The sequence below is a fragment of the Nymphaea colorata genome, chromosome 12 (assembly GCF_008831285.2).
Source record: "Nymphaea colorata isolate Beijing-Zhang1983 chromosome 12, ASM883128v2, whole genome shotgun sequence".
NCBI lineage: Eukaryota > Viridiplantae > Streptophyta > Magnoliopsida > Nymphaeales > Nymphaeaceae > Nymphaea > Nymphaea colorata.
The window spans coordinates 9,914,313-9,930,230 of record NC_045149.1 but is presented as its reverse complement, the minus strand read 5'-3'; the positions used below and the strand labels follow the sequence as shown (position 1 = coordinate 9,930,230).

The 15,918-nt window shown below is 39.4% G+C and overlaps 1 protein-coding gene across 1 annotated transcript in view; it reads right to left on the bottom strand.

Annotated features, from left to right (window-relative positions):
- LOC116265703 (vacuolar protein sorting-associated protein 54, chloroplastic) overlaps nt 1-15,918 on the bottom strand; it is a 48,419-nt gene that overhangs the window by 7,160 nt on the left and 25,341 nt on the right. The window contains exons 13-14 of the mRNA XM_031646512.1: nt 7,629-7,710; nt 314-393 (exon numbers count right to left, since the gene is read on the bottom strand). Of these exons, the coding sequence (XP_031502372.1) occupies nt 314-393; nt 7,629-7,710 (162 nt within the window). The remainder of the gene's footprint in view (nt 1-313; nt 394-7,628; nt 7,711-15,918) is intronic.

The following is a 15,918-nucleotide window of genomic DNA, read 5'->3' as shown; positions in this document are numbered from 1 at the left end:
GAAGTGATTCTCAAGCATTCTCATAGAAGTAAATTAAAATAACACGAACTGGTGCTTAATGCATGAATCCAGTATTTGACCTATAACAAAACTGTGTTTACAAAACCTAAAGATCTTCTACCACCCAGAATAGTTAGGTTCTATAACCACATTAAATAAGAGAGCAAGTCTCAGGCTCCATAAGAAACAAAATGTGTAGTATGTGACGTTTGGTTTTTCTGCACCAAGTAAATGATTTTGAATGTCATCAACTGATCTATTTTTCCATCTGCAGGAGATAAAATGAACGTAAAAAAGAAACAAAGGTACTTACTTGTGCTACTCTGTCAAGCTCTGATGATAACAAGGCTTTTCGGGATTCTGGTACTTTAGTAAAAAGGATGCACCTCATTTCTTCATTACAAGAGAGAGGTTGGGAAGATGAGTTAGAATCCAATATAAGTAATTGAACAAAGGAGGAAAGAGCAAGCAAGGAAATAGATGTACATGTTTATGTGCCATCAAACCATTGAGCAGGAAAAGGACAGGTGAAAGCTCTACCTATATAACTTGAACATTTTTCATTTGGCTATCAATTAAATCTATCACGTTCTTCTAACATAAAAGTACTATTTCTGGAATCATGAAAATCCAGTACATGGGTAAAGCCTTCCTTTTGTTGAAGCATGTGAATCTCCAAAGACATCAAATCTCATGTACAGAGCACATACATATTCACCAAAAATCTCAAAGAATTAAAATATAGTCTCCAGCAAGATAGAATCAAGAAAATCTGGTTATGGCAAGCTTTCCTTTTCTGACACTTACAAAATCCTACAGACATCACAGTCTCATGTGTGGAACGTATACATCCACCAAAAACTCAATCAACATGGCAAATCCTACAGGAAACCAGGTACACATACATGACAGTTGCGTCTAGGGTCAGATAGATGGAAGACCCAAAAGGAACTAGCAAAACGTAGTGTCTCTAAGATAGTTTGTGAATCCCACATGCACACACAGAAATACTACTAGAAGGTCCAGAGCAACTAGACCCATCAAAAAGAAAAATCAAAGTACAAGGCACAATTTCAAAATTAAAAAACATGAATGATAAATTGACAGAAATGACTCACAGGAAAATAAGCACAAGGTAGGTTTCCTTACTAAGACATCGATACATAAATATTAGGAGGCCCAGGATAAACTAGACTCACAAATATTAGAGTACAAAGGTAAACCTTCTCAATTAGATTGATAAAGGTTAAGCATATCTTTTCGGGATACTAATGAAACTGGAAAGAAGAAGAAGAAGAAGAAGAAGAAGAAGAAAAGCATAAGGTACATCTTCTCAATCGACATCATAAGCAACTATACCAATCAAAAAGAAACTGTTAAGATGTGTTTATATTCAGTTTTAGGTTTAAGAGGGTACTTTTGTAATAACATTTCTTTTAGATGGTTCTCTTGTATCTTCTCTCTCTCTCCTCTAGTCTATATAAAGAGGAGTTAGGGCAGATTTCGAGGTTAATCAAAGTATAATCTTCTCCTAATCTATCATGGTATCAGAGCTCCAGCCGCCTCCTCCTCAGCGCGTCGTCGCTGATTGAGCGGCGCCAGCCGCTGCCTGATCACGACCGTCGCTGCTCTTCCGCCCGTCGCTCGTGTCCGCCCATCTCCGCCCGTCGCCGCCGCTTGCATCGCTGCCCTCTCTGTCCGTCGCCGCCTGACCACGACCGTCATCGCCCGTCGCCGCCTGCTCGCGTCATCGCCCGCCGCCGCCTGCTCGCGTCTCGCCGCAGCATCGCCCGCCGCCGCCGGATCGCGTCCTCGCCCGCCGCCGCCTGCTCGCGTCTCGCAACATCTCCGCCCGTCGCTGCCATCTTCGCCCGTCGTTTCTGCCTGCTCTCGCAGCATCTCTGCACTGCCGCTGCTTCGCTGCTGCCCTGCACCGTCGCTGCTCCGCCGCTGCCTGCCACCGCTGCTTCGCTGTCGTCTCTGGTATCTCTCTTCGTTCTTCTTCGTCGGCTTGTGTCTGATCAGCGTTGTCAGCTTGTTATTACCTCCTCTTCCAGCCGATCAGACTTATGGATTACTTCGTGCGTTTGACTGCTATTACTCGATGATCAGCATGTTGTCTTTACATATGTGATTATATTCCTTGTTGCCTGCACTTATTCCGTGGCTCGGTGTCCTCCTTTGTGTTGAAAGATGTCTGAAATTAGCAGTGGAGCTAATACCTCTTCCTTTGCATCGTCGGGAGAGATGAAGAGTTCCCCATTTTCCAGCATTATCACCAAAATGGATGGGGGAAATTACGAGATGTGGGCCATGCAAGTAAAAAGAACCTTGATCGCTCATGAGAAGGAACATCTCATATTGGAGCCCGAGCCCGTACAGAAGGTAGGAAAATATACTACTTGGTTTAAAGATAATTCGTTGGTTATGGTATGGATTGTTGGTACTCTTTCTCAAGACATTGCAAATGAAGTCTTGCATAAGGAAAGTGCAAAGGATATGTGGGATTCCCTTGCAGCCACCTATTCACAAGCAAGGAATGAAACAAGAATTATGCAGCTTCATCATGATATTCTTCAGATGCGACAAGATGGTCGACCTCTTCATACTTATTATTCTAGTCTCAAGTCCATGTTTGAGAGACTAAATAGCTACTTTCCTGCATGTAAGTGTGAACAACAAAAGGCATATAGAGATATGCTTATGGTAGGGGTATTTCTCTCTGGATTAGACTCTGTTTATGAATCAGCAAAGAATCAGATGCTCACTAGTCCCTCGATTCCTCCTATTGATGAGGCTTATAGTAGGCTAAGCAGAATTCCTATCCCTGCGTCGATTGTTCTTGATACCACTTCTGCTATGCTTGCTACTCGTGGCAGAGGTGGATCCCTCTTTGCCAGAGGACGAGGATACCGTGGTCGTGGCAATACCACTTCGCGCCCAGTATGTCAGTTTTGTCATCGCATTGGTCACACTGTGGATAAGTGTTGGCAGAAACATGGTCGTCCAGCTGTTGCAAATCAGACTGTATTTACTGATTCTCCAGAGCAGCCTAAGACTCAGCATACTGTTTCCTCCAGTGAGTTACGTGCAGATGATATTATCTCTCAGTTGAGAAACTTGATTGGTGATAGAACTCAACAAGCTCCTGATCCGACCACCTCTACTATCACTACTGCTGCCAGTGCGTCTTCATCTGGTATGTATTCTGACTATACTCCTGCTACTAACACTACAGATTGGCTCATTGATTCGGGTGCATCGACACATCTCTATGGAGACAAGGCCCAGTTTACTTCTTATGTCCCTACTCCACCTGGTCGCTCGGTTATTCTAGCAGATGGCAAATATTCTCCAGTTGTTGGACATGGAGAGGTCCAACTTACTTCATCATTGCCGTTGCAACATGTTCTTCATGCACCAGAATTCCCACATAGCCTACTGTCTATCAGTCAGATTACCAGAGATTTAAACTGTCGTGCGATATTTGACTCCTCTTCTCTTGTGTTTCAGGATATACTGACGGGCAGGGTGATTGGCAGTGGCCGTGAACAGGGAGGTCTTTACAGGCTAGTGCATCCCTTTCCTTTTGCTGGGTCTACCTCTTCAAGGTCATCCTCATCTTCGGCTTATACTTGGCATTTACGTTTTGGACATCTACCGTTTCAGAAACTGCTGCATGTTCTTCCTCAGCTGTCTCCTAAGTCTTCTTTTCAATGTGAGTCTTGTCAGTTGGGCAAACACCATCGGTCATCCTTTCCTCCGCGGCCCAGTAGAAGTAGTCATTCTGTGTTTGAGTTACTTCATTTTGATGTTTGGGGCCCGAGTCGTACACCTGATCTTCAAGGTCATCGATATTATCTTGTTGCTGTCGATGACCATAGTCGTGTTAGTTGGGTTTTTCTTATGAAGAATAAATCTGAAGTGGGTCATGTAATCAAAAATTTTATCAATGAAATTCTGACTCAGTTTGATACTTGTGTCAAAATTGTGCGCTCTGACAATGCTCTTGAGTTCTGTTCTTCCTCTTTAGAACAATTTTTCAGGGATAAGGGTATCATCCACCAAACCTCTTGTGTCTATACCTCCCAACAAAATGGGGTTGCTGAAAGGAAACACCGTCATATTCTTGATGTTGCCAGAACCATTATCATACATAGCCATGTTCCTCATTCCTACTGGGGAGATGCTGTTCTCACAGCATGCTATCTTATTAATCGTATGCCGTCATCTGTGTTGGGAGACCTTATTCCTATCTCTGTCCTCTTTCCTGACAGAGACTTGTTTTCTGTTCCACCTCGTGTTTTTGGCTGTGTTGCCTTTGTTCAGTTGCTTGGTCCTGGGCGAGATAAGTTGTCTCCTCGGGCCATCAAAACGATCTTTGTTGGTTATTCCCGCACTCAAAAGGGATATCGATGTTATGATCCTTCTACTCGTCGGTATTATGTGAGTGCTGATGTTACATTCTTTGAGTCAACCTCTTTCTTCTCCCCAAATGGAACTCAATTAAGGGCGCCTGAAGTGAATGATGAAGTCCATTTTCCTCTACCTCTCATGAGTTGTCCAAAACCAGTTGATTCACGCTTTGGGGCTGTCTACCAACGTCGTACTAAACCTGTTGCGCCTGCTCACTGTGCACCTGTGCCTTCACCCAGCACGCCCAAGGTCATTCCTGACACAAACTCTGCTGACAATTTTTTATGTAATGATGACATAGGAGAATGTCACGAGCAGGTTCATGCTCCTAATGAACTTGATATGCCCATTGCTCAAAGGAAAGGCAAACGCAGTTGCACTTTGCATCCTATCTCTGGTCACTTATCCATGGCTAGACTCACTCCTATGTACCGACAGTTTGTCAAGGGGCTGTCGGCTATTGCTCTTCCACAGAATCCCATGGATGCTCTCTCTGATCCAAAATGGGCTGCAGCTATGCAAGAAGAGATGGATGCTCTTCAGTCTAGAGGCACCCTGGACCCTTGTTACTCCTTCAGCTGATGCAGCCATTGTTGGTTGCAGATGGGTCTTTACTATCAAATACAGAGCGGATGGCAGCCTTGACAGATATAAGGCTCGTCTGGTTGTTAAAGGCTATACCCAAACTTATGGGGTTGATTATTATGATACCTTCTCTCCTGTGGCACGACATGCTTCTTTACGGATTCTCCTTGCTGTGGCTATCAGCAAGAATTGGTCCCTATCACAACTTGATGTCAAAAATGCCTTTCTCTATGGTGACTTACATGAAGAAGTGTATATGCAGCAACCACCAGGGTTTGTTGCTGAGGGGGAGTGTCAGAAAGTGTGCAGATTGCAAAAGGCGATTTATGGTCTGAAACAGAGTCCTCGAGCTTGGTTTCAGAAATTGTCAGAGAATATTGAGAATGAGGGCTTCAGACGTTCTTCGGCCGATCATTCCCTCTTTGTCAAGAAGACTTCTACAGGTACGGTGATAGTTCTTGTCTATGTTGATGATATCATTGTTACAGGGGATGATGATCAGGGGATTTCCAACATCAAGGATGTCCTTGGACAACACTTTGTCACCAAGGACCTTGGTGAACTACGTTATTTCCTCGGTATTGAGTTTGCCAGAAATCGAAAGGGCCTTATCATGTGCCAGAGGAAATACGTTACTGATGTTTTGCAAGAGACAGGGATGCTGGGGTGTCGACCTGCATCCACGCCTATGGATATCAATACCCGCTTGTATGATGATGATACTGAAGATGTTGATGCGATACAGTATAGAGGGATTGTTGGGAAGCTCCTATACATCACTGTTACTCGACCTGACATTGCCTATGCTGTTAGCAGAGTGAGTCAATTTATGGATAAGCCCAAGAAAGTTCATTGGGATGCTGCTATGATGATTCTTAGGTATCTAAAGAATTCACCAGGAATGGGACTCTTCTTTCAGAATGGTACCTCACTCACTATATCTGTGTATGTTGATGCCGACTATGCGGGATGCCCCTCGGACAGAAAATCCACCACTGTATTTTGTGTGTTTATTGGATCCAACTTGGTTACATGGAAGAGTAAGAAGCAAACTGTGGTTGCCAGATCAAGTGCAGAATCTGAGTATAGAGCTATGGCTCAGGGTACTGCTGAAGTTATGTGGGTTAGATCCCTGATAGTGGATCTTACTGTCGAAGTGCCTCTTCCTATGCAATTGTTATGTGATAACAAAGCTGCACTGTTTATTGCTAATAATCCGGCTTTTCATGAAAGAACCAAGCATGTTGAAGTAGATTGTCACTACACCAGAGACATGATTCAAAAGGGGTTTGTAAGTACCTCACACATTTCAACTACAGGGCAAACGGCTGATATCTTTACTAAGGCTCTTGCAAGGGGACCATTCCAAAGCTGCTGTTCCAAGTTGAGCCTATTTGACATATACGCTCCAACTTGAGGGGGAGTGTTAAGATGTGTTTATATTCAGTTTTACGTTTAAGAGGGTACTTTTGTAATAACATTTCTTTTAGATGGTTCTCTTGTATCTTCTCTCTCTCTCCTCTAGTCTATATAAAGAGGAGTTAGGGCAGATTTCGAGGTTAATCAAAGTATAATCTTCTCCTAATCTATCAGAAACGATCGATTACAAGCTACATGTTCTCAGGTAGACATTACAGGAGCATCCAGCATAGTTTCTTTAACAAGAATGGCACCTTTCTTCGTGTTTATTGATGTTTGAAAAATGACTTTCCAACATCCAAAATTATGGTACATTATGGATCATTGATCCTCGAAGATTTCTCAAGACTCCATGTACAACAAGATCCAAGGCTTGAAAAATGCTATGTATTATGAAAAAAGAAAAAACAATCATTAATATGATAAACTAAATTGAAAGAAACAATTTTTTCATTTGAAAGACTGCAGAGAATAACTAATAAGGCATTTTTTTCATTATTACAATTCATGCAGGGTTATAGCACCTTGTAGCTAATACCCTCACTTCTAGAGCCTATACATGCTTCAGCTTGTGCAAAGAGTTGATTCACATAGATCTCAAATTGCAATTTTCCATCCCACAGCCAAGTTCCAACTTCACCAAGCCAAACCCCCTCTGGGGCAAAACATCATGGCATTTACATAAATTCTTACAGGGTTGACATTTAAACACTCGCAATATTACTTTCTATGAGTTTACAACAATATTCAGTTCTTTTCATCGCTTTGAGATAATGTGACATTTAGAAAGTGAGGGCCAGATTCAAGTGCTGACTCAAAAGTGACATCTCGTAAAGGCATAGCACGGCGCCAACAAAAAGAATGGAATTGGAAAATATAAGTACTTCAGCAAAATGAATTGGGAATGGGATTTTTGAACCTTTTTCTCTACAAAGATCCTATAAGAAATTACAGACAAGTGTCATTTTTTTGGTGCCATATCAAGACAAAGGTTAAATTTGTCTATAAATCACTCACAATTGTCTATAAAATAAGTTGTTGGGAAAGTTACTAAAGTTTTTACTATATTGATCTTCAGAATGCATCATATTCTCGTTACTATCAGGAAGATGTTTGGCATTTGGAAAACATGCCGAAAATTCATCAATACATTTGACAGCCAGGCACATGCCTCTCTCCGAATCGTAACAAATAATGAAAATGACTACCTGGCATGAGAGCATAGAAAAAGCTGATGACTTGGCTTGCCAAAGCTAAATGTTTTGCAGTTATTGATTTCAAGCCTGAGACCTGCAACAAGACCAAGACAAGAAGAGCACATAATTTTAGAATGACGTACAAAGGACATGATTAAACAACAAAAAGAAAAAGGAACCTTTGAAGCAATATCAACTAAGCAAGCAAAAAACACACTTTTTAAGTAGGTCTAATTACCCATGTTGCAACCCACATTGCATGTTGGTGCTAGTGCAAATTTATATATATATATCATATGATACGTATCGTATCGTTTACAAAATACGATACGATACACCACATGTATCATAAACAGGTGGTGTACCATGCCTGTGCATGCAATACATGCCCCGTATCGCACAATACTGGCTGATTTCGAAAAAGGGAGTTCCGAACCCCTTTTGCGTGTTCCCTTTATAAAAACTTGCCCCTTCATCATTTTTAACCCTCGACATTGTGCCACTTTGAAGGGAAATTATCGATTTTCACCGTGAAATAATTGATTTTCATCGTAGATTTGTGTGTGGGTGGCTGATTCAACATTGGGAGGGAAGGGGTTTTTTTATTTCTTCTCCATAAGGTATGAAATCTCTTGCTTTTACCATATATTCGTATATTTTTAATGCAGATTAAAAAATTTTGATTGTTTTTCGTTAAGTTTACCATAGGTTTTCGTTTTTGTGTGAAGATATGGCATCGTTCAATCCTACATGGCAATGGTGCAAAAGGGTGAAGGAGAATGACCAGTTAAGAATTAATGTGAGAACACATTTTCAGGAGGGATTATTAGAATGAAACACCATTTCGCAGGGACACGTTTTGATGTACCTCCATGTGTTTGGAAAATCAAACAAACCTTTGCCTCCATTTGTGCATCAACAATGTTTAGATATGCTTAATGATTTACATCAAAAGAAGGTACAAAAAGAAATGGAAGAGGCAAATGAAGGCTATAATGAGCCTTGGGAAGATGAAGGAGAAGAAGAAGTTGATGAAAACGTTGAACATGAAGAATATGACATCAGTCTAAGAAAAGAAGTGAAGAGCTCAAGAGTTAAAGGGAAAGGAATCATGTATGAAGGAGATCAATCTGGAAGGAAGAGAAGAGGTGCACCTTCTTTTAGGCGTGGTCATCGACCTAGTGGTAGAGTTCCTAGTGGTAGGTATAGTGTTGGTTCTATTAGAAACTTTTTCCCTTCTTATACTAGCTTAGTTTGTCAACCCTAGATTCGTGCTGCTATGACATCCAAAGATATGCTACATCAGGCACAACTGACGGTAGGAAAAGGGTTTTATGATGCATGTATTCCCTTTAATGCAACTAATTCATTTTAGTTTCAGGTCATGGCAGACGCAATTGCTTCTATAGACCTCAGATTCAAAATGCCATCATATCATCAGTTGAAGGGCAAAATTCTTGAAGCTACGGTGAAAGAAGTATCGAAACATTGTGATCAGTTGAAATTAAGCTGGAAGGAAACATGTTGCTCCATTATGTCAGATGGATGGACTAATACACGGTCAAAAACAGTTGTGAATTTTCTTGTTTATTGCCCTAAAGGTACAATGTTCTTGAAATCTCTTGATTTGTCTGATGTTCCTAAGACTGCTGAGATTTTGATCAATGTTTTTGATAATGTCGTACAAGAGGTTGGACCTGCAAACATTGTACAGTTTATTACAAATAATGCTGTAAATTATACAGAGAATATGGTATTTCAAAAGTATAGAACATTTTATTGGAGTCCATGTGCCACTCATTGTGTTAATCTAATGTCTCAAGATCTTAGTGAGATCCATGATATGAAAACAGTTGTTGACCAATTCCAAGAGATTACAAAATTTATCTATAATTATGCATATATATTGAGTTTGATGAGAAAATTTACAAAAGGAATTGAATTAATACGGCCTGCACAAACTAGATTTGCCACAAATGTATTGACTGTGCAAAGTATAGTGAAACAAAGAACTCCGTTGAGGCAGATGTTCTCTAGTGAAGAATGGGTTGCATATCCACATGCTCATAAAAAAAAAATCTTCTTTAGTTGTGGATATTATATTTAATAACGAATTTTGATAATCATGTGTGAAGCTATTGAAGGTCTGTGTTCCATTAGTGTTAGCTGATAACAAGGATAGGTCTTCCATAGGGTACTTATATGAGGCTATGGATAAAGTAAAAGAGGTAATTTGAGACAATTTAAAAGAGAAGAAAAAATTATATATGCCCATATGGAAGATTATAGACAAAAAGGTAACTGGAAAGCTTCATCAACCTCTTCATGCAGCAGCTTACTATCTAGATCCTGCAATTAGATTTTCTGCTACATTTAAAAAGGACAGAGAAGTCACGCATGGCTTGTTAAATTGTGTTGAAAGTGTTAGTGGAAGATTCTAGAGTACAAGATGTTGTGCACAATGAGTTGGATCTATATGATAGTTGCTTTGGAGACATGGGAATAAGCTCCGTCGTTCAAGCCAAGACAACCATGCGTCTAGGTAAATACATAAAAAATTTTAATTTACTTTGCATTTGTTACCTTTGATTCTTTTTTGTTGTTTTAACTTTTACATGAGATTTGTTTTATTTTGTTTAGATTTGTGGTGAAATAGGTTTGGGCATGATTGTCCAAACCTAAGACTTTTTGCAAATAAAGTCATCAACCAAACATGCAATGCTAGTAGATGCGAAAGGAATTGGAGTGTTTTCCAACATATCCACAGCAAGAAAAGGAATAAGCTTGAACATAAAAGGTTGAATGACCTTGTCTTTGTTCGATATAATATGAGGTTGAAACAAAGGTAATACAGCTTAATATTTACATTTGTTTTATATAATTATCTATTAACAAGTTTTCTCTTATTTAACATAGACAATTATAAAAAAACATCAACAAGAAAGCACACATCTCAAGTTTGATCCTATCAGCTTAGAAAACTTTGAAGATCTAGAACCATGGATTGAGAAAGAGCCAACTACAACATTTGCTGATGATCATCTTCAATGCTTCAAACTTGAAGTTGAAGCAACAGAAATTACGGATGAAGGAGAGCATGTTGGATATGTTGGTGAGGATCTTCAAATTCATGAAGATGAAGATGACGAAGAAGATGGAAATGAGGATGAGAATGAAGATGATGAAGATTATGAATGAGAGTCGAGAGAGCTTTCATTTTATATATATTGACATTGAACATTTTCACAATTTCATTATCATCCTCTGATGTAATACACATCATTTAAAACTTGTTTTTTGATGTGCTATCTCATAGATTTATGGACCTTACGACTTATGAATCTATGGTTATGAAATTATGGATTGTTGTCATTTTTAGATTGATATTGTTATGAATTTTGATGTTTATGAATGATGAACCATAAGGTCCATAACTTTATAGCAATAATAAGTCTATCATTCTGTAAAACATGTTTTTTATGAAGAACATATTATTCTTTTTTTTTTACTGACTTTTATGATTTTTTCAAAAAAATTTTATTTTTTCTGATTAATTTTTTTTTAAATACAATACGGTTACAATACGTTAAGATATTTTATGATACAACGTATCTTAAAGCCAGACCGATATGGCTTACGAAACGCTTTTTACAACATTGATCTAGGGTTTTCTCAACCAAAAAAAAAATCGAAACCCTAGATCAATGCCTTGTTGAAGTGGACGTGGATGCAACATGGTTAATTGGTCTTCAAGTTGGATGGACGCCAAAATACATCAGTCGAACAGCATGGTTCAAAATTCACGCCAAACTGGTGTCTTAACTTGCTAAGTTTTGGCATCTCTCTTCCCCGCCTGGTCATCTCTATTGTGGCCTCCTGCTGATTGCGGGAACAGCAGTAAGCTTTAGAGGAGTCTGATCATGTCGATGTCGAATATATGATCAGACCCTCACATGGTCATGTGGCGTGGATGTTAGGCCTGTTATATGTGATCAGACTGTCGTGAACTACATGTGGAGTTAACTGGAGCATGAAAAGTGACCGAAGATGACAAGTTTTCCGCCTGCCGTGGACCAACCTTCTATGTTATAAAGTGGTATTTTTTTTTAAATCAGCAGGAAGTTCTTAACTATATGCTGCTGCATGGTTGTTGTCAATCTATGGAAAGTACCTATTTACTGTTGTATCTTCTAGTCAGTCTGTGTAGTTCTGTTTTTTGTGTTTCACGAGGAACCTTGGACAGCAGTATAATATGGTAGACAACACTAAGATTGAGTCTCATAATGAATACAAAGTTGTTGCAAATCCCTTCTTTTATGGTTCTATTATGAAATTAGATGGTCACAACTATGAAATTTGGTCACGTATGTTCATGATGTATGTGGTAGGACATCAAAAAGATCATGTCATTGAAGAAGATGAACCAACTGTTAAAACAGGGATGGAAAGAAGATAATAGTATTGTTATGTCATGGATCATGAATAGTAGGCAGTCTGATATTGCCCCTACCCTTGCTTACTACACAACTGTCAAACACATGTGGACATTCTTGAGGCAGACTTATTATCATGATAAGAATGTTTCAAAAATTTTACAAGTTGAGGAGTTGCTCAAACTGTAGCAAGGTAACTTTGGAATTGTCTCAATACTTTGATTTAGTTAAAGCAACGTAAGAACGATTGAAGGCCCTTCGACCTCCTTGTTAGGCATGCTACAAGAAGCATTTCAAGCAGACAATGGTAGCAAAGTTCTTGACTGGTCTGTCACCTAAGTTTGAAGTAGCTAAAGTACAGACATTTACTGGAGTAGAGATTCCAAATCTTGTTGAGGCATATAATAGACTTAGTAAATTGGTTGTCTCTCTCTCTCAACCCCAGAGTGAGGCTCCTACTGCTGCCTTAGTTGTGTATGGAGGGCGTGGATAGGCCACAAGGGAAAGAGGCTCAGGTCGTGGTGTAGGGGCAAAGGGTGATTTCAGTGTACATACTATGGCAAATTGGAACATTTAGAAGATAGGTGTTGGGACAAACATGGTCATCCTGCTTCCACTTCTCAGGGCAAAGGATTTAGTACTTCAAGTGGCAGAAAGACCTTCACTTCTCAGATTTTTGTAGGCGCTAACCGAGCTGCGACACCACTTGGAGAGACTCCTTCCATGACGACTCCTGATAGCTCTACTGTGACCATGAGCAAGGTAGAGTATAATCAGCTTATGGCTCACTGGTCTCTCCTTGCCACAACGTCAGGTGTCAGCAGCTGCCTCCTCTATTGTGATGGATTCTTCTTTATCTCTTGGTAGTACTTCCCGTGAACTAGGTACCGTGTGGATTGTTGATTTTAGGGCTTCGAAACACTTCTGCAGTCAGCCTCACTTATTTACCTCACTGCATCGTTTTTCACAGCCTCAACATGTTAAACTTGCGAACGGGAAGCTTTCTCCTATTATGGGAGTTGTGGATGTGAAACTCTCTAGTTTTTTCTCTCTTTCCTATGTTTTATATGCCCCAGAGTTTCTTGCTAACCTTCTGTCTGTTATGAATGATTTGCGTTGTAGAGCCATATTTGATCTTGGTTCATGCCTTTTTCAGGAGTAGCAAACTGGAAAGACGATTGGTAGCGGTCGTGAGCAGAAGGGAGTTTACATAATGTCGGAACCAGTAAAGATTGTGACATCTACTGCTCTATTGAAGCCTACCCCGTATCAGTAGCATTTCCAACTAAGTCATCTTGATCCATCATTGTCCAAACTTTGCGGTGTCCTTCCTAATATTTTTGTGTCTGAGTCATTTCAATGTGAGGCCTATCAATTGGGCAAACACACTAGAAGCAGCTTCCCTTCAAGTATTAGCCTGTCTAGTCATGTTGTTTTTTATCTTACTCATGTTGATGTTTGGGGGCCTAGCTGGATTGTAAGCCGAGCTAAGTTTAAGTATTATCTTGTCATTATTGATGATTTTTCTCATCTTAGTTGGGTGTTTTTGTTAAAAGACAGGTCTGAAGTTATTTGTATTCTTCAAAATTTATTACTGAAATAAAGACTCAATTTAGTTCCATTGTCAAAAACATTCGCACTGATAATGTTCTTGACTCTTGAGTTCAAATCCAATATATTGCTGCATTTTTACACTAAATACGGAATTTTCTCTCAATTTACATATCCTCATACTTCTCAACAAAATGGTATTGCCCCAATGTAAACATCGTCAGTTACTTGATATGGCTCGTACTCTCATGTTACATAGTTGTGTTTCAGCTCAATCTTAGGGTGATGTCATTCTCACTGCATGTTACCTGATTAACCGTCTTCTGTCATCGTCTATTAGCAATCAAATTTCTATTCAATTTTTCTATCCAGATAGACCTTTGTTTTTTCTTCAACCCAAAGTGTTTGGGCGTACTTGCTTTGTCCACATCTTTGGCCCCAATAGAGACAAACTTGGTGCTCAATCAATTAAATATAATTTCATTGGTTACCGAAAACACCAAAAGGGTTATAGTTGTTTTGACTTCCATGCTAATAAGCAATACATCAGTGTTGATGTTACATTCATCACGCCATGCCCTTATTTTCAATCTATTTCACCGCTATCAGACATGTCGCCTATTCCTTTATCTATGCCACCATTTCCCCTTCAATCTACTCCCTGTGATTCCCCTCCAAGTGTCAGCAGATTCCATGATCCCCCACTGGTTTACACCTGTCGACATGCTTATGCGCATGACTGCCCACCAATTGCTTTTCAGGATGTAAGTATACCTGGCCTCACTAATCCTCCTCCTTAGGATGCTTTTGAAATATCTTTAGACTTACCTATTGCCTTACACAAAAGCTTGTCTTGTAGCAAAAGACAAACATATGGCATCGATTTCCTTGAGACTCTCTCTCCTGTGGCCAGGTTGGGGACATACGTTTTATTGTGTTAGTTGTTGTGCATTATGGTTGGCCCTTATGTTAATTGGATGTCAAAAATGTTTTCTTATATGGGGATCCCAATGAGACTATTTATATGCAACAGCCTCCTGACTTTGAATTAGGGGGAGTGTGGTAAGGTGTGCAGGTTAAATAAAGCTATATATGGCTTGAAACAAAGTCCTCGTATTTGGTTTCACAACTTCTCCAAAGTTGTATTAGAATGTGGCTTTAAGAGGTCTTAGTTGGATTATTCATTGTTCATCAACAAAGGACAGTTGTGCTAGTGGTGTATGTTGATGATATTGTTTTGACAGGTGAATGTGAGCAGGAGGTAGCACTAACAAAGAAATTTCTACAAAGACACTTTGTTACCAAGGATCTTGGCCAACTACAGTATATCTAGCATTGAAGTTGGTCGTAGCAATGAAGGTGTTGTGTTATCACAAGAAGTATGTTCTTGATCTTTTATAGAACACAAGGATGGTAGGAGCTAAACCTGCAACTCTTCCTATGAACCCAAGGCTACATTATGATGAGGACTTTGAAGAGATAGAGATCGTTGATTGGTAAGCTTCTTTATGTGACAGTGATTCGGCCGGATGTTAGCTTTGTGGTGGATTCACATAGTCACAAAAAAATGTGTTTTTTGAAAAAAAAAAAAGCGATAAATTAAATGGCGGTTTAAAACTTAAAAAACATGCTTTTTTGAAAAAAGCGTTAAAAACGAAAAAAACGTGTTTTTTCGTGTTTTTTTCACTTTTTTCAGTTTCTCTAATGCCAAACAGTTTTTTTTTCATTTTCTATTTTTTATTTGTTGCAAATCTGCTTATCTTTTGATGTTTGTATTATTAGTTTCTCACTTACTTTATTTTTTCTCCATTTTTAGTTTTTTAAAATTTTTAAAAATTTATTGTATTTTTCCCTTTTTTTCAAGCTCACCGTATATACTCGAGAAAAACATCGCAGTTAAAACTCCGAAACATTATTTGTGACTATAGGGACAACTAAGCCAATTCATGAAAAGACCAAAAAAGTCACATTAGGATGTAATTATGATGATTGTCAAGTATTTAAAGACCTCCTGGCAAAGCTCTTTTCTTCAAAAAAGGTACATCTCTTAGTGTTGAAGCTTATAGTGATGCAAATTATGCAAGCCCAATTGATGACAGGAACTCTACCACGGGGTTTTCGTGTGTTTGTGAGAGGAAATCTCATATCTTGGAGGAGTAAGAAACAAAATGTTGTTTCCAAGCCCAGTGCGGAGTTTGAGTATTGCGCTATGGCTCAAATTGTTGCCGAAATGACTTGGTTTAGATCCTTACTTGAGAGCCTTGGTATTTCTATTTCTATACCTATGAAAATGTTTTGTGATAACCCGGCTGCCACCT